The sequence below is a fragment of the Corvus moneduloides genome, chromosome 6, assembly GCF_009650955.1.
Source record: "Corvus moneduloides isolate bCorMon1 chromosome 6, bCorMon1.pri, whole genome shotgun sequence".
Taxonomy (NCBI): Eukaryota; Metazoa; Chordata; class Aves; order Passeriformes; family Corvidae; genus Corvus; species Corvus moneduloides.
Window position 1 is genome coordinate 55,305,412 of NC_045481.1, and position 22,987 is coordinate 55,328,398.

At 40.3% G+C, this 22,987-nt stretch overlaps 1 protein-coding gene across 3 annotated transcripts in view; it reads right to left on the bottom strand.

Annotated features, from left to right (window-relative positions):
• Positions 1 to 22,909, bottom strand: part of SYT9 (synaptotagmin 9) — a 66,870-nt gene extending 43,961 nt beyond the window's left edge. For all 3 annotated transcript variants that reach the window (XM_032112059.1, XM_032112058.1, XM_032112060.1), the window contains exon 1: positions 22,682 to 22,909. In XM_032112059.1, the coding sequence (XP_031967950.1) occupies positions 22,682 to 22,829 (148 nt within the window). In that variant the 5' untranslated portion in view covers positions 22,830 to 22,909. The remainder of the gene's footprint in view (positions 1 to 22,681) is intronic.
• Positions 22,910 to 22,987: the final 78 nt, after the last annotated feature.

Sequence of the window (22,987 nt, forward strand, 5' to 3'; positions counted from 1 at the left end):
TGTGTTAAATCCTAGAACCAGATTATCTATTCTGAGAAAACAATTAATAGGATACACTTAGACTTTTCTTTTTCTTGCGGGATTCTTCACAAAGTGAACGGAGTTGTTAATTAATGTTTTGCAAGTGTTTATCCTGGCTTTTTTTATGGTATGCAAAATAGAAGTTCATGCAGTAATTGAAGGATTTAACTTCTCATCTAGTAATGGAAAATGACTATAGTCACTTTTGGCAAATACTGTGTGTGTTCCCTCATAAGCAGAATGAAAGGTTTTAATAGCAAAATGAATGATGGAGAATGAATAAAGAATAACCTAGGAAAAATTTTCTAGTAGAAAATTTTTTGGACAAATTGTGTGTGTTAAAAATTACAAAACCATCCAGATTTGTGAATATTTTAATGACTAAGCCATCAGAGCACACATTAATCTTGAATATTATGACCCTATGAATAATAATGAAGAGAAATTGCCATTTATTTCTGCAGTATATAGCCAGCAGCAGGAAGTCCCCAGGTTATGGAAGAGCAGCTTATTTGAACCACACCAATAAGCTCTAAGTTCCATTATAGTCCTTGAAAGCCCAGTAAGTTGCAATAATAGTAAAGTGTTTTAGAGTATTAAAGGAAATGACAGAGCAGCATTTCATTTCCCATCTGTATAAAACTGTACAGTAATATTGTACCAAAGTGCTAAAACAACAGTTAGAGAGATCATAAAATCATAGTAAGGTTTGGGTTGGGAGGGACCTTAAAGATCATCCAGTTCCAACTCCTCTGTCACAGGCAGAGACACCTTCCACTAGCCCAGGTTGCTCAGAGCCCCATCCAACCTGGCCTTGGACACTTCCAGGGATCCAGGGACAGCCACAGCTTCTCTGGGAAACCTGTGCCAGTGCCTCACAACCCTCACAGTAAGGAATTTCTTCCCAATATCCCATCTAAACATACTCGGTGAGAAGCCATTCTTCCATGTCCTGTCACTCCAGGCTGTGCAAATGGTCCCTGTCTCTTGTAAGCTCCTTTAGGTGCTGGAAGGCCGCAATTAGGTCACTTTCTCTTCTCCAGGCTGAACAACCCCAATTCTCTCAGCCTTTCCTCATAGGTGAGATTCTCCATCTCTCTGATCATCTTGGTGGCCTGATCTGGACTGGCTCCAACAGCTCCATGTCCTTCCAGTGCTGGGGACCCCTGAGCTGGATCCAGCACTGCAGATGGGGTCTCACCTGGTTATGTTAATAACCACAATAATCTGGTTATGTTAATAACCACCAGTGATATAATTTGTTATGCTAATAAAAAATAATAAAGAAGTAGCAATACTGCGTACTTTTAATTTTGATCTCCTTCAGGGGATAATCTTTTCAGGGGTAAAACAACAACAAAAAAGTAATTTACCCAAATCTCTCACTGACTGACTTTCTTTTGGTGGGAAAATGTGTGAAATGAAATTACTCCAAAGGACTATAGGAGATGTGGACAGAGCACTAAAGAGTATGAAGGGCTGTTTGAGCTTTAGCAAAATTTAGGTTTCACATTAATACCTAAAGACTAAATATATACACACAAATCTATAATGTGATGAATAGGATTAAAAGATACTTTCACAGAGATAGCCAAATTAATAGGAGTTGTGTTGCTCACATAGTTCTAGTCAGAATCTGTAATTTTCTTTCAAACTTCCAATCTTTTTCCTACTGGAAGCATTGAATTTCACATACCAGTGGTCTCTCCTTCTCTATAATATTATTTAGCCTAGTGGAAACTCTTAGCCTTTTTGATTTTGAATAACCTAACATAAAATATCTATTTTTGAACCTTTCTTAATTTGTTGTGGTATTTCTGTTCTTGTTTTTTTGGTTTTTTTAAATAAATCTGTAAGAAATAAGAAGACAGTGTTACTTTTCTGCACAATTTACATTGAATAGAAGTGCAAGCTTCTCTTTAAAGTCAGATTGCTTGGAATGGAAACAAGGTCAATTATTTCATTAGCTTCCTTTTCAGAATCAACTACTCTAAGCCTTCATTATGGGAGTTTGGCACATCACAGTGGTTCAATATTTACAATACTTGCTTTACATTTAAGGAAGAGCCAAAACTCATTTTCTTTCTCTATACTGGCAGATCATAAAAAGGTTGTCACAAGTGTTGAAACCTCACAAGGGACTTCAAGAAAGTTGCCTGCATAGACTAATAGGGATAAAGAGGAAATTTATTGCTTATTACTGTCACAAATCACTAACATCTTAAGCTGATTAAATAGCCTGATTTTTCTTTTAGGAAGGAGTTGTTGGCACACAGGGAAATAAAGACAGCCTTGAAAGCATTTATCTTTCTTGGATGAGGAGCCAGATGCACTGCAACGTCACACTGACTTCTTTTAAAAAGTATTTCAGCCATGGCAAATGTATTCTGTGTCTGTTGTTCTTTGTGAACTTAGGGTTCCCACTTTTAAAAGGAAGCTTTTTGGGCTCATCCATATGTATTAGGGTGTGATGGAAGCCTTGCTGACAGGGATATTTACTACTAGGAAAGATAATGAATTAATAATTTACAATCAAATCATGTCTACTATGAATTCACTGTTAGAAAAAAAAAAGGAATATATTTCTTTTCCATTCAGACTCCATTACTAGAGAGAAAAAGAAATAGCTGAAGACTTCCACAGACTTATGAGTGGGTAATTCTGGAAATCATAAAATCATAGAATCATTTGGCTTGGAAAAGATCTTTAAGATCAAGTCCAAATGTCTTGTCTGTCGACAACACTGTCTAAGAGACAACTGTAGAACAGATATGAAAACAGAGAAAGTCAAGAGAAATCTAAAGTGAAACATCTTAGGAATGTAGCAGCTAAAGAACAGAACTGAGAAACAGATTTGATAAAATTATCATTCAGACTGCTCTTCTGCTTTCTCATTCCTAGACACAGATTATTTTAAAGCTGAGATGCTCTTGGAAGCCTTCCTAATCTTGGCAAATCTGAATACAGGAAAGAACTCCAACTTGCTTATTTTTGCAAAGCATATACTAAAGAATGTATGCTTTGAGTAAGATTTGAATATATCTGGATTTCTGTTTTCTTGGGTTTAATTGTACAGCCATGCAAGACATTTTATTAAAAGAAATCTGTAGAAAGAACAAGTAGCAACAACTCTTATGAACTGAACAATTTCTTATGAACTGAATAATTTCATATTGTACTTAGTTGTGAATGTAAAATTGAAACTGGAAAGCTTGAGGGGTTTTTCTTCTTGTATTTCTCACTCCACAGTGGGCAGGAGGCATAAAACGTGCAGCTTTCTCAGGGAACAGCAAACTGGAGGTACTGTGCTGTACTGTAGTTCACTGAGGGATGAATTCAGGGCTTTACTCCCTACAGCTGCTGATTTATGCACGTTGATTGAGCTACAACAGATTAAAAAGAGGAAAAAATCAAGATGGTAATAAATCTGAGCCCGGCACTTCAGCATCAGTGAAGCAATTGTGGGATTGCTGCTCTCCAACATAAATGTCGAAGTTCATGGATGAGATGCAAAACTGCTGTCAGTGATTCAGGAAGATTAATGTATTAATATACCCTTAAATTCCCTGAGTCAAATCGAGCACCTATACCTGGAGAAACGTGGCCCTGACACACAGCCAAAGGGGCACACTCAACAAATCACTTACTGTGAAAAGGTCAGGAGTTGCTGAGAACCTGCTGGATTCATAAGGAAAACAAATCTTTAAAAGGAGACAGGTGGGGGACAAGGGATAAAGATGAAACTTGATATAACACTATGGGCTGTCAACTTCCACATTTGCCAATCCCTCTTGTACCTTCCTGTCAACAACACCCATAGCTTTGTACCCACAGAATAATGAAATAGAAATGCCACAGAACAGTATTGATAATGAGTTCATTAAGTCTAGAAATTCTGGCAACCATCAAGATTAAGGTATTTCAGCTTTTATGAAAAACAGCCTATTTTTGCCCTTCCACCTCTATATAAAACCAGACATCTTCCAACAAATGCAGTCCTGCAGAATGGCCTGCTGCCTCAAGTTAATTTATTTTTCATTCATCTTGACATAAAGGTCAAGATAGTAATGCTTCAGCATTTCAGGGTTTCAAGGCTGATAGTAACTCCACCAAACACATTAGCCTTGCATCTGCCTGGAGGTTTCAAAAGCTGCAAGGGGCCTCGCGGTGGATTTTCCACCTAAGAAAAGCAGGAGGTGTTTTTATTTTAGATATTTAAAACCACAGTGAGCCACAACTCAAGAAACTTGTGAACACCAGAGACTAAGGCCAGAGAAAGGATCAGAAGCTCTTATGCTCATACAGAAAGTCATTTATACAATGGCTGCATTTGAACCCTATTTACAAGTATCAACCACTTTGAAGAAGTTAGTTACTTTGATGCATCTAAAAATGCCCAGCAATTAAAATATTAACAGTAATAACTTAAAACCATCCTGAAGATTTTAATTTATTTCCCTCAATGACAATGAACAGGCACACTTCATACACTCCATCTTTCCAACACTGCAGATGGATCCACACCGATTTGCACTGGTTTGTGTGTTCAGAGGTCTCTCCTTTGCTTTCTGTTCTTCTCCCTCACTCCATCCCTCCCCTCTGATATACACGCTCACACATGACCATCCCAAGTCTAAGATACATCAGCATGGGTGGAAAGATAAGATTTTGAAGTATGTATTAAATACATGTATATTGACCACTGACATAAGCTTAATAAATGATGTTGCCTGTAGGGCTACTGTCCATCAACTTACAATATGCCTCTCAACCTCTTGGATTATGACATGAAGGTCCATTAAAAATATTTTTTCTCCAGTGCTTTCAAATATCATATGAATAGGAAAAGATATAAAAATCAAGATTTTTAATTGGAAAGATGTAACTTATAACGTTTTAAAGAGCAATTTGCAAGCTATTTTTCTTCAGTCTTTATTTAAGTTTAGTGACCTCTGCTACACATCTGAGACATAAGTGACAGCCTTCTGTCCTTATTTAAATAATCAATGAATCTTCCATTGTTTATAGGGTGAGTAGTTTTTTCTTTTTAAAATCAAGATTTACTCATGAAAGCTGCAAAAAAGCATTAAAATTTGTCTGGACATACACAGTTTAAACCACTGTGAGTAAATCTGGACCTGAAGAATGTTAATGGAATGTAAACAGTTCAGAAACCCTAGTAGATATTTGAAGAATTGTTTGTTTTTCTATTCACAATACCAAGTAGACTGTAGGACAAAGCTGTTAAATCATCTCAGTGGTTAAACTGTTTCTCACTAAGTAGCTTTTCCCTTTATAAATGTCAAAGTTACTTACATGCCTTTTTAGAAACAGGAGCAGAAACCAAGATACAACACAGTTCTCAAGGTGAGACTTGGTAAAACAGTTTGGAAAGTTAAAAATGGAGCCTGGATGTTCTCACTTCTCATTGTGAGTCTAGCAACTTTCCAGTTTCTTCTAGAGAAGCACGATGCAACTAAATAGAAGGGATGCAGGGAGTTTGACAACCATTGCTTAGCACACAAGCAAGATTTTGACCACTAGACAGATGGGATGGCTTGTTCAAATAGCCCAGTTATAAATGAGTTAATCAAATAACTCAGTCCTGAGAAAGCTGCCATCTCTCCAAATGCACCTGCTTTCTGGGAGGCGGCAGGCACACGGCCAGCACGTGAAGGGCTGACAGGACGAACAGATTTTGCAGAAGAAAAGTGATACAGGGAGCTGAAAAGCCACATCACCAACCCTGCAGCATAAAAAACTCGTGCTGAGCATCAGTTCGTAGGTTGTAAAACAGAAGAAATTCTTTTTTTCCAGAGTAGATTCCAGGAAGACTGAAATACCATGAATCACAGAATGGTTTGGGTTGGAAGGGACCTGAAAAATCATCTACTTCCAAACCAACTGCCAAGGGCAGGGACACTTTCCAACAGACCAGGTTGCTCAGAGCTCCATCCAACCTGGCCTGGAACACTTCCAGGGATGAGTCACCCACAACTTTTCTGGGCCTCATCACCCTCACAGCAAAGAAATTTTTCCTAATATCTAATCTACACATACTCTCTTTCAGTTTGAAGCCATTTCCCCATGTCACTACATACCCTTGTAAAAAGTCTGTCACCCTCTTTCTTGTGGGCTTCCTTCAGGTGCTGGAAGACCACAGTTAGGTCACTTTTTCTTTTCTGGGCTGAACAAACCCAATTTTCTCAGCTTTTCCTTGTAGGAGAAATGCTCTATCTCTCTAACCATCTTGCTGGCCTTTCTCTGGTTAATGTCCCTCCTGTGCAACTACAAAGTTCCAAAGCAATTATAATCAACATCTGTAATAAAAAATTGTAAGTAGAGGTTTTGGTAAGTGTAGCAATTCCGGAAGATCTAAGCAGAAAATCCGAGGAATGGTATTTATGTACAATCTTAAATGGTTCCTACAGTAAAGATTTGTAGTTGTCTTCCATGCCCCAAGTGATGCATCCCGTCTTCTTTTGGAATATTTAATTGTAATGGTACATGCAATTGCTATCAAAGTTAATAGCCTCTTTCAAGTTGGAATTCTGTAGGTTTCAATCTTGCTGTGCTTTCTTCTAAAGCAAACTCTGCAGCATTTCTTTCATAATCTTTTATTATCAAAAGACCATTTTACATATTACATAAGAACCTTAATCTGATTATTAGCTGAATGGAGAATCGCAAAATAATTAACTGGATTAAAAGTAAGATCTAAACTAGTTTGAATATCCTGGAAATAAGTCCATGGTATTTAAGCTTGTTTTTTCATTTGCAAAAGTTTAAAAAAACAAAAAAATTTCCTCTTTTCATCCAGCATTCTGGTAGAAGGTATTTTTAATGTTTTAGACATATAATTATTGCCACTATTTGTCATGTCCAGACTCTTGGAGATATTTTGTGCTTGCAGCAAGTAGAAACTACACTCTCTACCAGAAAATGTATTCTACTGGATTTGCATTTTCTTTAATTAAGTTAATTTAGCCCGATTGGTATCTTATCTCCTGGAATTATTTTCTCCAGAAAAAATGAGAACAGCTAGTTTCTTAACATGAGGAACTAAAGAGCATCCTCTGCTTTAGCAAGGACAGCAAGGAAATCTATGATTAGGTCTTCCTTGAACAATCCACTATGACATGAAAAGAGCAGGTGCTCTCTGGCTGAACTTGAGAACCAGACCTGTCCTCCAACATCCAACCTGGATGACAGCAGGAGACCATGCAGCTCTTCATTCCTGGGAAGGAAAATTTTGCATATTCCTGTTGTTGATCTGTGAGAAGGGCTTCACCTTTTTTTTGCTGTCCTAGACTGTTTCTTGGCAAAGCTCTTTGTTTTATTGAGGTTTCTAGACAGTCCATGCTAATTCTGGAGCTTTGGCTGTTTAAATAGAAAACATTGCCAGGATAAACTGGCAGAAGAATTCATGTGAGCCATTCAGTGCTGCTTCCACCTTGTGACCTAGAGGATGTGGAGCAAATACATTCCTTTAAAGAATTCCTTTCCAGTTCTACATGCAGAAGGAATTGCTCTGTCTTACAGACAGCACAAGAACTTGTTAACTTCGGTCCTTAACCACACTGGTGTGCAGCAAATCCAGCTCCTCTCTCTGTGCCACACAAGTTGGTAACAGAGATTGACTTGTCATGCCTTTACACACAAGTTACAGTCCCTGAAGTCAGGGAGATTTCAAGTACAGGAGGGCCGTGAGTTTGGAACGTGAATGATGTTAAAGTCTCTGTATTTTTCTACTCTGAAGAAAAGTCCCTCACCACAAAGGTCCCCTTATTTTGAGTTGTGTTTTTGTAAGCAATTATGTCCCCATTTCTGAGAACCGAACAGCAAACCAGTAATGTGCTGTGTGCTTTAGAATAAATACAGTATAGCAAATACAGTTAATTGCATATGAGATTCTCAGTGAGACCGGGGATGAAACAAAGGTGACAAGCAATTTACCAGACTGCACTTTCAGTGCCAAAATCAATTACAACATTCCAAATCCTGTAAACATTAATAGTAAACTATGTGTCAACGTGCATCTTCGAGTGGTGTCCAGCATGTAGTGTCTGGTGGCTTTTAGCTATAGGGAAGACGCAGTTAACAACTCCTTTAAAAGACAGTCTACAGTGCATATTTACAGAGGGAGAACAAAATATCTGCATGTACATACATTGCTGCTGCTGCTGCTGCTGCCAGCAGCTCCAGCATGTTTAGGCCAGCCTCTGGATGTCATTGATAGCATAAATACAGAGTAATAATTAATTACTAGGCAATGCTAACCAAAGCAGAATGAGGCTGAGTATGAGGCTGAATTCATAGCACTGAGCTTATTATTCAATTTGGCTCACTATTAGATGATAGTACCAGGGGATTACAAATCCCTCTGGGGGTTATTCTGCAGCGAAATACCACCAGTTGCACAGTATCCTACTTCTTCTAAAACAGAATTTCAAATGTGCTATGTTCACTCAAGCAATAAACAAGAAAGAGAAGATAAACAACCTTTCCAGAGAGAGAAATTATAATCATGGTGTAGGGCACAGTTTTTTCAAGACGGGTTCAATTATAATCAGTGATAACACTTTTCACATGATGCTCGCACCAGGCTCTCCAGGTGGATGCACACAAACAAATGGGATGTAGAGAAGAGACCATCAGCCTTGGAACCTTCTTCTTGCAGACTCATGGCTCCTCTTCCTTGGGCCTATTCCAAGGGGAGAACCACTGCTCTCCTTACCTCCCTCCCAGAATTACAAGGAGCGTAAAGGAAATGTTGGTGTCAGGCCCTTGTTCCTAGAAACCAGGGCACCACTGCTGTGGGATACTTAAGAAAACAGCATGGGAACACTGAGCTTTCACGTCTTCTCTCCTTGCCCAAGACCTGCTCAGCTGGATTGCTCTCAGATCTGGGGAATTCCTTGGCTTTGAAGAACTTAAAATATTCTGCTACTTCTAAGGGAAAAACAAACACAATGGGTGGTAAATTTATAGCCACAGGTTTTTCATCTTCTGGTCTCTAGAAATAGTAATGGGGGTTCCTCACTTCTCCAGAGACAGCTACATCCCACTCTTCTTGCTAACTGGAATGCACTGATGGGATTTGCTAATTTTTCAGCCACTTCAGTGGAATGATTTTACAATAATTTTTTGAGAACTTGATACTTTTTTCTTTGTCATCCAACACAGGTAGATAAGGACCCACCAATATCTACTTCTTATCCTGGCTCCACATGGCCTCTCAATATAAATAAAGAAAATTAGGCCGAAAGAATAAAATAAAATTACTCGTCTGATAGCTTGATTATATTAGGAAAAAATATACCTAAAACTGAATTACGTAAACATTACTTTAAATCTTTTCTTTAGAGTCAGGTGTTTGTATACATCCTTTTCTCAGGAAGTCCCTGTGATCCTATGTCCTTAAAACAATTCCCACTACTGGGTTGACTCAGACGATTGTAGGAAAAAAGGAATAATACTTTGAACGACTAAAATGTAAATGTTAAGAAAACAGAAGACATTTGTAAGCATGAGATTACATTCGTTAAGAAAAAAACTGAAGAAAAGAAAAAAGAGGGGAAGAAAAAGGACCAAGCACTTCCAAAAATTGCATGTTCCAAACTTCCAGAATTGAGAAAGCTGTGCTGTTAGTAGGTTGTTGCCTAGAGTTACCCACTGTTAATTTCTCTAGACAACTTTCATGTAAGGGGTGGGTGATTAATTCTGTAAGTTTCCTAAACATGACTACAACATACATTGAGGTATACTGAAATGAATAAACAAATATATATCCTTAAGAGCAAATAAACTGAGTCAGTTAAAATATACTGTTTAATCTCAGTTGTGAGGGGGAGGGGGACACAAACCAGAAATGGGGCACATTAAAAACATGTCCCTCTCCAAGAAAAATACGTTTTATTCTGCATTTCTGCTACAATAATGTGAACAGGATTACCATGACCACATTCCTTTCAGTTTCAGCTGCAAATGGTGTCACACCAAGAAGTGCATTTGCAATCCAAGCCAGGCCATGAAAGCAAACACTCAAAACTCTTATGCTGAAAATGGGGCAGTAAATGGCAAAATGCTGGGATATGCAAAAGATTACCTAAAGTTACCCTGTTGGAGCTGTTGCTGTGTCAGATATAGGCTGGAGTGTGTGGCATGATTTGAGTCTGAGAATGCAAATCCAAGCTTGCAAAAAGGTATCATGAATAAATTCCATAACTAAACATATGAGGCCCAGCACAGAAATAGAAGTTTTGAAATCCTCCTTATGCTTTTATTTAGTCCCATTTGAATGTGTATTCCACAAAATCACTGCCTCTCAATTATGGCTTCCTTGCTGATACCAAAGGCACATTTCTATTTGCTAACCTACACAGGAGGAAAATGTATTCTGTTTATTATTTATAAGAGTAAAGTGCTGAGAGGCCCCAATAGAGCCAAAGCCCAGGCTCTTGTTTTGTGTTTGCTACGAAAATAGAGAGAGCCATATCTGGCAGGCTACTTTCCACCTAAATCCTTGGGCCCACTGTTTTCTCTTGGCTGGTTTTTAGGCAGTTTTCTGCTCAATGCTTTACCGACATCACACTTGAGACATGCCCTGCTTTCTCTGCTGATTACAGACATGGCATTAGATGGAATTTTTACTGCATATCAGTACTGAAAAAGCAGCTGAAAGGGCGGGGAAAAACAGCACTGACAGATTTCTACAAGATCATATCTCAAGTGCCTGGCAAAATGAAAAAAACAGCCTTAGTTTTCACAGTCCCCAAGTAGTAATCTATTCCAGCCAACTAAACCATGACTCCTGCCTCTAAACAATATCCCTGAGTCAAACACATATGTATTAACATATTGTTGAGTAATATTTGATTAGGAGGATTTACAGGCAGGCATCTCCTGTGCTGTTTTGTTGTCCATAGACCTTCTCAGGCGGGGTGAAGTCCTTCCATTACCTTGAACCAAGTGTGTCAGCATCGTTCCTTCCATTCAATTGCTGAGTCAGGAAATGCTCTGTCAAAGCTTGCTTTTTCCCCTTATTTTTTTCCCACGGCTAACAGGTAAAAGAATAAGCAACATTTGGGTTTTTAAAAACAACAATATTAATATTTACCTCAGGATGACCTAGGGATTCAGGATCTATTTGCGGTCATTTACTGGGAACAGTACTTCTTGAAACGCTGTAAAAGGGGTGCTTCCCTGTTCATCAAGGCTGGTTATGCAACACTTCTGTATGTAACATTTTTTCTATTCCTGTTCTAATAAAACTATTTTTATTTATTAGCAACAGTTCCAAATTTAACAACCCCAGCACGTGCTATACTATGCACAATGAATCCAAGATCTTACGTGAATACCCACTTTGAGGTAATGCTTCTTTTAACATCAATGATGCTATGATTGCAATTATTAGTTGCCAACCATGTTTCAAACTGCTGGGACTGCCACAAAAAAGAAAGAATTGCTCGTTTTTTACAGCTTGGGAAGTTTTATACTGCTGGAGTCCAAGGACTTGTATATTTCCCAGATGCAGCTGGCTGTTCTTGTTGTCACGCATTCCACTACACTCCTTTACTGATGGCTTTATCACATCCAGTTTGCTCACATTTCTTTCAGATAGCATTTTAAGGCACTAATTTTTCAGCTTTCTGATCTGCTTTGCTTGGTGAGAAAATAAAAAGAGATTTTCACCGGCCTTGATACAGCAGTGAAGACTTGAGAAAGGAAAAGAGCAGAGGATGGAGGGACTGCACAGCTTCCTTGTCCCTCCATCTCCTGTACAGATATGTCATAGCAGATACTGTCAACAGGGTTGGGGAGAAGAAGCAGACAATGGAGAAAGAAAAGAGAAGACAGCTGTTAAATTTACCCTTGGCAAAAACATCTCACAAAGTCAGCAAGACCATTCTGAGAGGAAATCCAGTGTGGGAGAAAATTAGGGATGCTGCTCAAGAGAGCAGGACCTGGTGAAGTAAAAGGCAGTTACTGATTTGGGGTTTTGAATTCCCTAATTCCCCTCCTCCCTGGCTCTCATGATTTTGAATGAAACATTAATACTGCTTCAGATGCTTCTTCCCTCCAAGGCCAATCAGCTGCTCGGCAGGGCGTGAAGCGGTTGTTCATTTGAACAGCTAACGAGGGAGTGGAAGGATAGAGCTAATTCTAAGCCTTTTCCAGCACTGCTGAAGCTCACATTTGCCTTGACACACAGGGAATGACCTGAAGAGCCTCTCTCCACTTTGGAAGAAGAGGAGTGGTGCTGTGTTAACTCTGCGTAAACAAGCCCGACTTGTCAGAAGGGATAATTTTTCACAGTACGGCCGTAAACATCCAGTTTTAAGACTCCAGTAGACACCTCGTCCTGCTTAGTGCCATGGCAACAACTACCACTGGAAATCTTCCTCATAGAGAGGGGTACAGAAAAGAGGGAGGTAAAACTGCCAAACGACCGAAATGTCAAATCCCAAGCCTTCCATTTTAACAATATTACTGTTCCTTCTCTCAGTGCACAGAGCCTTTAGGATAAGAAGTGAATCCTGAGACTGAATTCTGGATGTTCCTCAAGGTGAAAAACTGCTTCCCCCTAATCTGGCAAGGAAAGTAAAGTTGAAGTGGTTGAAGATGCTGCTGGTTTTGTTGCTATTAAGGTCTGTTCTGGTTTCCAGCTCCCAAGAAAAAGAGAAAAGAAGGAAGAAAAATACATCAAAGGAAGAAAGAGCAGTTTTTGTTCACAGTGCTGGGTCTGACTTGTAACACTACAGAAGGACTGATAGAGTAATCACTATCAAATCGCTCTGGCAAACCTATACCTGTGCACTGCTATTTTAGGAACCGCTTTTAGCTATTTTATCATCACTGGCTCCTAGCAGCAGCAGGAAAGAAATCATCTTGACTAGTCAATTCTCTCTTTATAACACAATGACAACAGAACAAGAGACAGGTACAGAACGAATAAGGTAGGCAGGAACAAGACATTAACCTGAGCATGAGAGTAGATATAAAAATGTTACACCTTCTGCAGCTAAGAGAAGCTGGCAGGAACAGTGATGCTGCTGCACAGGGAAGAGTCAAGGTGACAGGTTTTCCTTATTAAGGGAAGCCACAATGGCCAAGCTTCCTCTTTCCTGAATAGCCACAGCCCGACTGTCAGCATCAAATCATGAATTCTCAGGCTGGCTTAGAAATCTACTGAACCCACAAACAACCCCCCAGTCAACAAACAAACCATTAATAGGACCCCAAGACAGACAAAGAATATGGACAGATCTGCTTTATCTTCTTTTTTTCTACAGCAAACTCCACAAAGAAGCTCAAAAGGCTTCTAAAATCAGGACAAAAAAAGGGCAAGTTTTAGTGTAACATAAAATGGAAACAGAAATTCTTACAACAGAGATATAATACAGCATATCTATCCACAGCCTTCCCTGTCCACTATGTCCCCACAGGCAGGTCCTCAAATTTCCAAGGGACATCAAGTCTGCTTGGTGCTCTTTGGCCCTTAGGAATATGGGTGATATCTCTCTCTTCAGAGGCTTGGCTGCCTGTTCTGCTCCTCATGTCCATCTCCTGAGCAGAACAATTGCAGGCACCATGCTTGTGTCTGCTGCACCTTGAGGTTTCACCCCTCTTTATTTGTGAAACACCTATGAACTTAGAATAAACAAAACAAATGGACAAAACCAGGTCAGCCCCTCACCTGCTGTTTACCTGCTAAGCCTAATTTCTCATCTCCACTTTTTTTAACTCATTAGTCCTCTTTAGTATTTGTCAACTTAAAATGAAAACAGAAAGGAAGAAAAGTTTACATTAGATTTGTGTTACCATGGATGCCTTAGTGGCATCTGGAGAAATAAGAACCTTTCTTGATAGCATGATCTATTGCAGGAGAGAGCACAATCACAGAAGTAAACAAAATTTGAGCAACTGGTTTAGATTTGTGTCTTGTATTACCCCAAGTAAATTGGTATAGCTTAAAAAACCAGAATTGTACGGATAAAAGAATTTTCTGTTTAGAGCTTCACGTATTTTTGAAGCAATACCAGAACTGTTTTCTCTTGTATTTAGTTGCTAATGGACCTAAAATCTCTTTATAGCAGGTAAGAACTGCCACAATGCCACTACTACACACATCCTACATCAGCCTTACTACAGGGAATAGGACAGCACTCAGCAAGAACAACTCAATACCTGCTGCATTTCCCTGCAGCCAGGCTCAGGAAACACTCTCTTCCTTTATGCTGTGGAGAGAGGACTTCGCATAATGAGCACTTGAGATCAGCCTGTTTAGGGTTGGCTTCCCAAAAAGAGCTAGAATAACTAGGCATTAATCTTATCCATTCCACCTCTCTAGGGGAAAAAAATAAACTCCTCTTTCAAATGGGTAAAACATCTGCTACAAATGGAAACAGAAGATCATAAGACTGTTGGTCTCATTGATCATTTTCTAATTAGCACTGTACATTCCTTTCTATAACAGTAGGATAATTTGTATAGAGTTGCAAGTTGTAATTATTTATAAAATTGGATAGATGTGAGAAACAGCTTTGGAATGTCTTAATATGTATTGGTGAAACCATGAACTCCATAGCCATGAACCTCTTGCAAACAACAACAGAAGCAGAAAGCTTTAGAAGGAAACTCTGAAGGAATTTTATATGGCTGCAGACAGATGCCCAGTGAGACAACAAGGGTCTAAGATGGGTCAAAGCTTATGTACTGATTGATTACACAGCTACTGAAACTCTTACTGCATTCTGAAATCACACCAAATGTGACAAGAAAAACTATATTGTTGAAGTCAGAGAACTAAAACACAGATGAATTAAAGAGATTAGAAATGGGGCAGTAAATAAAATGAGATGCTGCTTGAAAAATGGAGTGGGAACACCCAGATGGGCAAACAACTGAAACATTGGTATATGCACATATAATTTAGGAAAGGGATGGAGAAACCAGGCCCAAAGTAACCTGAGTGGGAATGATAAAGACTGGCTTACCAGAAGAAATTTTCAAAGACAAATATTTAGTGTTTTGTATACACACAGGAGCGGTCCATCACAGGGGGAAAGAAAGTATTTAGGGAGTTTCACAGACTGTAAGGTAGAATTAGGATATTCTAAACAAACTCCCTGATGGAAATGTAACAAACTGAAGAAATGTATTTCCAAGAGAAGTCAGCAAGGCTTTCTTTTTGTGTGCATGTGAAACTCAACAGGAAAAAAAGGAAAGTGAGAAAGTATCCTGGCAGGAATTACCCTACTTCAAATCCTCATTCTTCTTATTTGAAAGTTTTAACTCCAACATCATTAGTGCCTGACTTTTTTTTTCTTACTATGGTGGATTTACAGCAAGAATCTGAAAGCTTTTTCTGACAGGTTATAGACTCTTCCAACATTTATCTTTGGTAGACACACATCAGCTGTAAATTGGTTTAAAACATACAGACACACGTGCCAGTTTCGACTGAATCTACTGTATTTCTGAATTCCAGCTAACCTTGGGAGGTACACAGGATCAAATCCTGCAGTGCACACGTCTGCCAAAGGAAGCCAAACTGATCTAACTTGGCTAATGAATGCCTAAATCCAAAAAAAGAGGCAGCTGAACGTCTTGAGCAGCTTAAACCACACAATACCCAGCGTGACTACAATAGCAATTGTAACGAATGTGCAAGCCACCACCTGTTATACGCAACACTTTCTTTCTGCACTCTCCAAATAAATGGATCAAGCACTTTCTACTTAGTACAATAAGCGTGCAAAAAGGATTGATCCTGCAAAATGATGAAATTTAGGAACTGCAGTTGCAACTGACAGCATTCCTTCCATCTATAATTAATTATTCTAAATTCTTATCCCTTGAACTAAAATTTTGTTAGCAATATGAAAGGGACATAAAGCTTTACGTCAAAATAATCTCTCTTTATCTCTTTGGTCTAAATAAAGCCACAGAAGAGCTTAAATGAATGACAAAACATAGCAAAAGATGTACAGTGCAATGTTCTTAAGTACAGCTTTGCACTACATCAGCAATGATCATTATTTTCAGCAGGGGAAGAGCTAAACCCTAGAAATGTGGTTTTAAACAAAAATACATAAATTGCAGTTTATGCTCAGCCTCTATGTATTACACACCGAAGTTGGCACAGAGCTGCACAGCCTCGAGACTGAGTTTAACCAGATCTGCTGTTATGACAGCAATAATTTCGGACTTACATTTCTATGTCTCTGAATTGTCAGTGTAATTAAACTCACACAAATTAGTTTGGAAAGGAATTTTCCAGAAAGCTATTGGGGAGAACATGTGGCTGATCACTTGTACTTGGGTCACTAAATGTGTGGATCACACAAATACATAACAATTCAGTATTCTACCATTATAAAATTCTAAAAACATTATTGTAACACAAACTCATGGGTTTTTAGGAATTAATAACCCATAAATCTGTTACAGTAACACCTCTGCTTAAGCAGTCAGAGCTTTGTGTGCCCAATGTAAACTGTGGCCTGCTCAAAGATTATGGGTAATTCTAAGGAAAGCATAATTTAAAAATTCTTTCCCCTCTCCCCCCCATGAGGAATGTGCAAATCCCATTGAAATAAGAGCTATGACAAATACAGTGATCAAGATATAGTGGCAAAACCAGTTTGTATGTACAAGGGCTAAATTTAGCCTACTGCTCTTCATCAGCAAAACTGGCACTTAAGATGGAAATTCAGGTGTAGGACAGACTGTATGCTATTAGGCTTCCTAATTTTCCAAGGTCATTACTTTTCAGGTTGTTTTCAGTGATAGATATTTGTGTTACTTGCAGCTGAAAATAACCCATTTTCCTTAATGTTCTCTGCACACTTGGAAAAGACTTGCATAAAGTGTGTGATGACTGTAGAGATGACCCATTTCAGATTCAGTTGGCAGGTTATTTCTAACTTGTAGTATTACTTCACAAATGGGCTTGCAATGGCTTCAGGAAATAAGTATTTTATATATATATAGTGTATAAGTAAATACATTTTTTTCTTTTAAATACAAAGGGGTATAGTTGGCATCAGTCTATCTAACACAGTGCTACACATTGTTATAGTTTCAGTGTATAAGGGCAGACTGTAAACAACAAACATTTGGTAAAATCCCCATATAAATGAGGACTAAAACCCAAATGGAAACGGGAGCCCCAGAAAGCTCCTACTTTCCGCACCTGTACTGAATCTGGATGCAGAGGCCAAGAAAGACTAGAAGGCATCTTCCTCTTGCCTTTTTCTCATAGACTGAAACCTTTCTTGTCCCCACAGTGTCCAGGAGCAGCCATGGGACAGCAGTGGAGTGAGTCTGGTCACAGGGACTACAGAAAACCTACTCATGTTTGGCTTCTCAAGTTATAGTGCTGCTACACTGCAGTTGCTTTGCACCTCTGAAAAACATAAACTGATTTCAGTAGTGCACGGCTCTTTCATATCTGAAGAGTATTTAACACGACTGTGTTCCAGCCTGATCAAAGCTCAGTTTTATCATGAGGAAAATCTTTGTAGTCTTCCTTTTCTCTGGTTCTGAAGAGTAAATCACAACTTAAACACCTAAACATCTTTATCTTACCCATAAAAAGAACAAAACTACATTCTAGGAAAAAGTTATATGCAGTTACAGTAAATGAAAATCTTCATTTTTACTTACATTTCTTTACCTTAATTATAGTTTCAAGCCCTTATTAAGCACACAGGTAGTCTCTTTGAACATGATTTGCTCTTTTCTACAATTTGTTTCAAAGTTTAGCTATCTGTTTAAAATAGATTTCCAAGGAAAAAAAAAAACATATTAAACTCCTCCAGTATGACAGGAAAATTTCTGAGAGCCTCTTTGTTTAGAGGAAATTAAACTAGCAGAACAATTTAGAATTCAAGCAACAGGAAGTAATTGGTTTTGCCTTCTTCAAACTTGTTTCTGACTTTTCAAAAGAGAAAAAGAATACCTATTTTTAGTCTAAAACACATAATATTACCTTATTTTTTTAAATTCCTGAAGGAGCGTTTTGGTTCTTGAAACCCAAAGGAACTTGGGTCTCACATGTGTTCATTAATCTGACCTCAAGAGAGGGCATATGAATCATGCTTGTCCTCTATCCTATGAAGTCTCACACTAGCAGGAGACATTGAATACCATCAGGAAAAGAAAATTAAAAATATGGAAAGCAATGGCTCACAGTCAGTACCATAAACATAAAAAACAAACTGGAAGTTATTTCACCCACTTAAATGTTTTTCATGTCTTTACAACTTCCAAATGTTTTTTTATCTAGATAAATCTAGATGCACTTAGCGTCTTGATGCAAATCTTCAGCTTGATATGCTCCTGGAAGATTTGGGGGATGAGGTGGGAATAAATCAGGAAGCAATGTGAGGTATAAAAATTTTAAAATACCTTTTTAAGGAATCAAACCACCTTTTGAAGACAGGTTTTGTTTTTAAACTCAGTTCTGAATTAAAGGGAAACTTTCTGAGGTTCGACTTAACTGCAAGTATTAGATTTCTAGGGAATGACCAGTCTATTGGAACAACACTCTCCACAGAATACCTTGGCTCTCACATTCAACCCCTGGGCTGGGAGGCCACATTTATACCTCTTTGGCTTTTTGTTTCTTTGTGCTTTTCTCTGTCGTGAAATTGAAAGTACACATCAAAATATAAAGTACTGATTCGTAAGATCCTTAAATTCCACTCAAGACCGTAACTGCAGCCTGTCATACATTTTGTCTTCAATATCCATCATATTTCCACTCCCAAATTTTTTTAATTTCTTGACTATCAACTATCTTTACCTCCATCAAGTACTAAAATCTGGCTTTCTGTCACTGTGCAATATTGATCTCATACTTACGACCTGTAGAATACTTCATGCCTAATGGCCATCACTATGCCCACAGTATTCATGATGTATTCTGTTTTAGCATCTATTAGTCAATTTTAAACAACGTAATTAAGAATATTTTAAGACCCTGCTGGCTCATCCTCAAGATGTGCAATCCAAAGCAACAGAAAGTTTACTTTTTATTTCTATTCATTTTTCTACTACAAAATTAAGGAAAGTACACTATGATTAATGGCCTGGACTTTTTTTATAACCTTTACCTTCATAATCAGCTTTTTGTCTTAATTCCTCTTTTAATGGTCAGTCTCTGCATTAAGATTTTCTGCTTTCATGATTTTGTTGTTGTTGTTTTGGTTTTTTGGATTTTTTTTTTCTTTTTCCTTCAATGAATTCTTTTGCTCAAGCAACACCCATTCCTCCTCTACAATATTTGCTTTATCTGGTGTCATGGGGTGATATTCCATGATCTTGGAAGGTCCTCTGAGAGGTCTATCTGACTCTCCTTTATGAATGTATTACATACTTGATGTGTTCAGACTTTACAATTTACCCTCATAAAGCCCTTCTATGATACAGAAATATTATTGATATTTTACAATGGAACAGAAAAAGAGTCAGCTTATTAAGGTATCTAAATGCTTAAGGATGCCTATTGGGATTTTCAAGGTTGCTCTGACATATAACTCTTACTGAACTAATTGAAGATTTTTCACTAAATGCCTAATTTACATTTTCAGTTTTCTGAAAAGCTTTAAAATCTGACTCACTCGTGTCACCCTTTAAATCCAGTTGACCAGCGCATTAAACCCAGATCTCATTAGCCCTTAACTCATGCTCGAAGCACGTGCAGCACTCCCCACAACAGGGGGAAACTGCATGAAAAATAAAGATGTGGTGCACACCACAAGCATCCAGTCCCTCCTGGCCTGAGTCACACAGCAAACACTCAGATGGCAGGGAGCCACAGAGCCAAGCGCATCAGATGTCAGGCAGGAGAGGAGTGGATCTCCAGGGATCTGGCTGCTCAGTGCTGGGACTGAGGGGCGCCGGGAGGCTGAGCTTGGAGACAAACGCTGGCATCAGGCTCAGCAGCCCCCCTCAGCTCCCTCCCTCCCTCAGTTAGGGGCTGGTTTTTCTAACAACTCCTGATGGGGCACAGAGCCAACATCCATGAATGGCTTCAACCAAATGTGCTGCAGAATTGTCTGTATCCACCATGTCGCTGGGTTTAGGCAAGTGGCAACTTTATTTCAGAAACACTTTTAAAAGCATTGCCCCATGCACTAATTCCTGTAAAATACCTAATCATGTACCTAATAATGCACTTTTCTCCATTCTAATGGTGTAGACATTTTTACTTTTGGGTGGCCTAAGAGCAAGTTACTCAGTTTGACTAAAGCCCATCACACCTCGGGGGGCAGGAACAAGGACAGCTTCATCTCTTGCCGGGTTCTGACAAGGAGATGCTGTCCTTCAGCACTGCTTTTCTTCACATCCCTATGTTTAGGCCACTAGTGGCTGGAAAGGGAACAGATCAGCTGTCAAGGCTTTTTAAGGCCATTTTGCCCTTGTTAAGTCAATGAAACTCACTACATGAAGCAAGCAGGGTTTGGTCAGTGTACTTACTGCCCTTTGACTGCGAATCGTATTGCTTCATTTTGGAAGTCATGTGCCCTGCCTTCTTACAGCCCACAGCATCACAACTAAGGACCAGCTAAACAAACCACATGAACAGCCAGTTTACTAGGATAATATATATTTTAATCAAAGAAATATGAGACTAGGTAAATTAACAAATTCCTGACATTACCCCTTCACAGAAGTATTTTCCAAGTCAGGGCTTATGGGTAGCGTGTTGCCCGCTAGACCCTCTGAGACTGGCTGCAGCTGCAAAAAATAAAAATGTTCAGATTGAGGCCAATGGGAAGATGCTGCCTGCAGCATAATTGCTCACTGTTGTTGCACATTGGCTGGCGAAGGTTAGGGACTGCTGCTCTGTGTAATCGAGCAGGTTTGCAACAACACCGGAAGGCTGTTGTATAATAACAGTTCAAGCAAAACAGGTAGAAATAAACACACATTTAAATTTTTTTTTTTTTTTTTCACCTTTAGGTAGAGGTGATAAATTTTTACTGAGCACACCATGTTTTAAAATCACTCCCAAACAGATGCCAGGTACTCTTTTTGCCCGAGGCTGACGGAAAAAAAAAAGCAGGTAGCTTCTGAAAGGAATCTGAAAAGCTGTTATCCAAGTAGCGGAGGTTAAAGTCTCCATATGCATTTCAAGTAGTTTCGTATCCAAAGTGAGGACTGATTTAAACAGATGTCTTTGGAGCCATGACCTGATATACAAATATGTGATTGATCCTTTAGTAAATGAAAATTACAGAAAATCACAGGTGTCTGTCACAAAAATTACTGCTTATATGAACAAAGTAATTAAATCTGCCTATATGAACGAAACAATTAAATTTGCCTACTTTTAAAGAATCCTTATCAAACATTGCATGAATCACTCCAATTTGAATATTTTAAGTAGTGAAAAGCCAGAATGGCTGCAAACAGCTTTGCCTACAAGCGAACTGAATGACAGAAAATTCCTTATTCATTTATTGTGATAGCACATCTTTTTCCCCCATCGAGTATGTTTTTACTTAGTTTTAGTTGTTTTCTCCAGTCCTTCAGCATATCCAAGGATTTGTCAGGAAGTTGCACTCTGAGTGTTACTCACCGAATTACAGAAAAATATTTAAGAACAGAGTGTCATTAGACTGCCCTATGCTAAACGGAGTGATTTATTTCAGAGAATAATGAAGCAATGAATAGAGTCTTGTGATGACCGGCTGATCTAACAGCAAGGCTTCCCAGTACTGCAAACGTTTATCAACTTCTCTTTTAACTCTCTAAATTTCTCCTCATACTGAGCAAACTCAACTCGATGATGTAAAAATAAATACAATAAGCTGCTACTCTAAACTGCAATTTGCCTTTCCCTTCTGTCCAGAGACATGTCCTCAATCTTTTCACGATTTTGTGCAGCTGGAGCTCAGCTTCCTTATGAGAAAGCTTCCTTAAGTTAAAGTTTTTAAGTAAGAGTGTTTTGCCATGATGCGGAAACCGTAATCCTGACATACACGCAGAAAACCACCCAGTGTACACCTTGTCAGACCTACAGCCCCCCCATCTGCTACAGATATGCGAGGAATTGTCTTTGTAGCTTGTGACATACAGAACTGGGAACTGGGGAGTTGGGTTAAATCGTGTTCCAGTTAAACCGAGCTACGAGCCCCCCGCGCCTCTGCGCTTCACCCCGAGCGCTGGGAGGGCCAGGGGAGCAGCAGGGCAGCCCCGGGCCCCCGGCACTGCAGCAGAGCCGCGGCGGCGCCGGGCAGGGCGGCTCCGGCCCGCTCCGGGCTGGCAGCGGCCGCGCGAAGTTGCCCGCCCGCCCCCAGCGCCGCCGCACCCGGAGCGGGCTCGGGGAGCGCTGCGGGCTCGGGCTCCGCATCTCCCCCAGCGCCGGGCGCTAAAACCGAACCTGGCGGCACCGAGCCCGGACCGGCGTCCTCCCCCGGCCGGGCCGGGCAAGCCCCGCCAGCCCCGCGTCCCCGGAGCATCCCCCCGCCACCTCCTTCCCTCCGCGGCCGCCCGCTCCCGGGCAGCCCCCGCCGCGCCGGCAGGCCTCGCCCCGCGGCTCCCGGCCGCCCGGGGATGCTCGGGGCAGCTCGCCCTCCTCCCGCAGCCGGGGCCGGGGGGAGGCCGCCGGTGCCCGCGCCCCCGAGGGCGGCGACCGTACCTGAGTCGCTGAGGCGGGGCCGGGCTCTGTCCCGCAGGTAGTAGATGAAATCCCGGCAGTTCTCGTTTTCCACCGCCCCGACGGAGCACAGCTCGGCCAGCAGCTGCAGCGCTTTCTGGCAGATCTCGTCCTCTCTGTCGCCGGGCATCGCCCCGCAGCATCCTCGGGAGCGGAGCGGAGCCCTGCGGTCAGGCGCCGCGCCGCTGCCCGCCGCCCGCCTGCAGCCGCCGCGCCGCCGCCCGCATCCTCCTCAGCCGGCGGCGCCCGCCCCGCCGGGCCGGGCCGGGCCGCCCGCCGCTCCCCCCG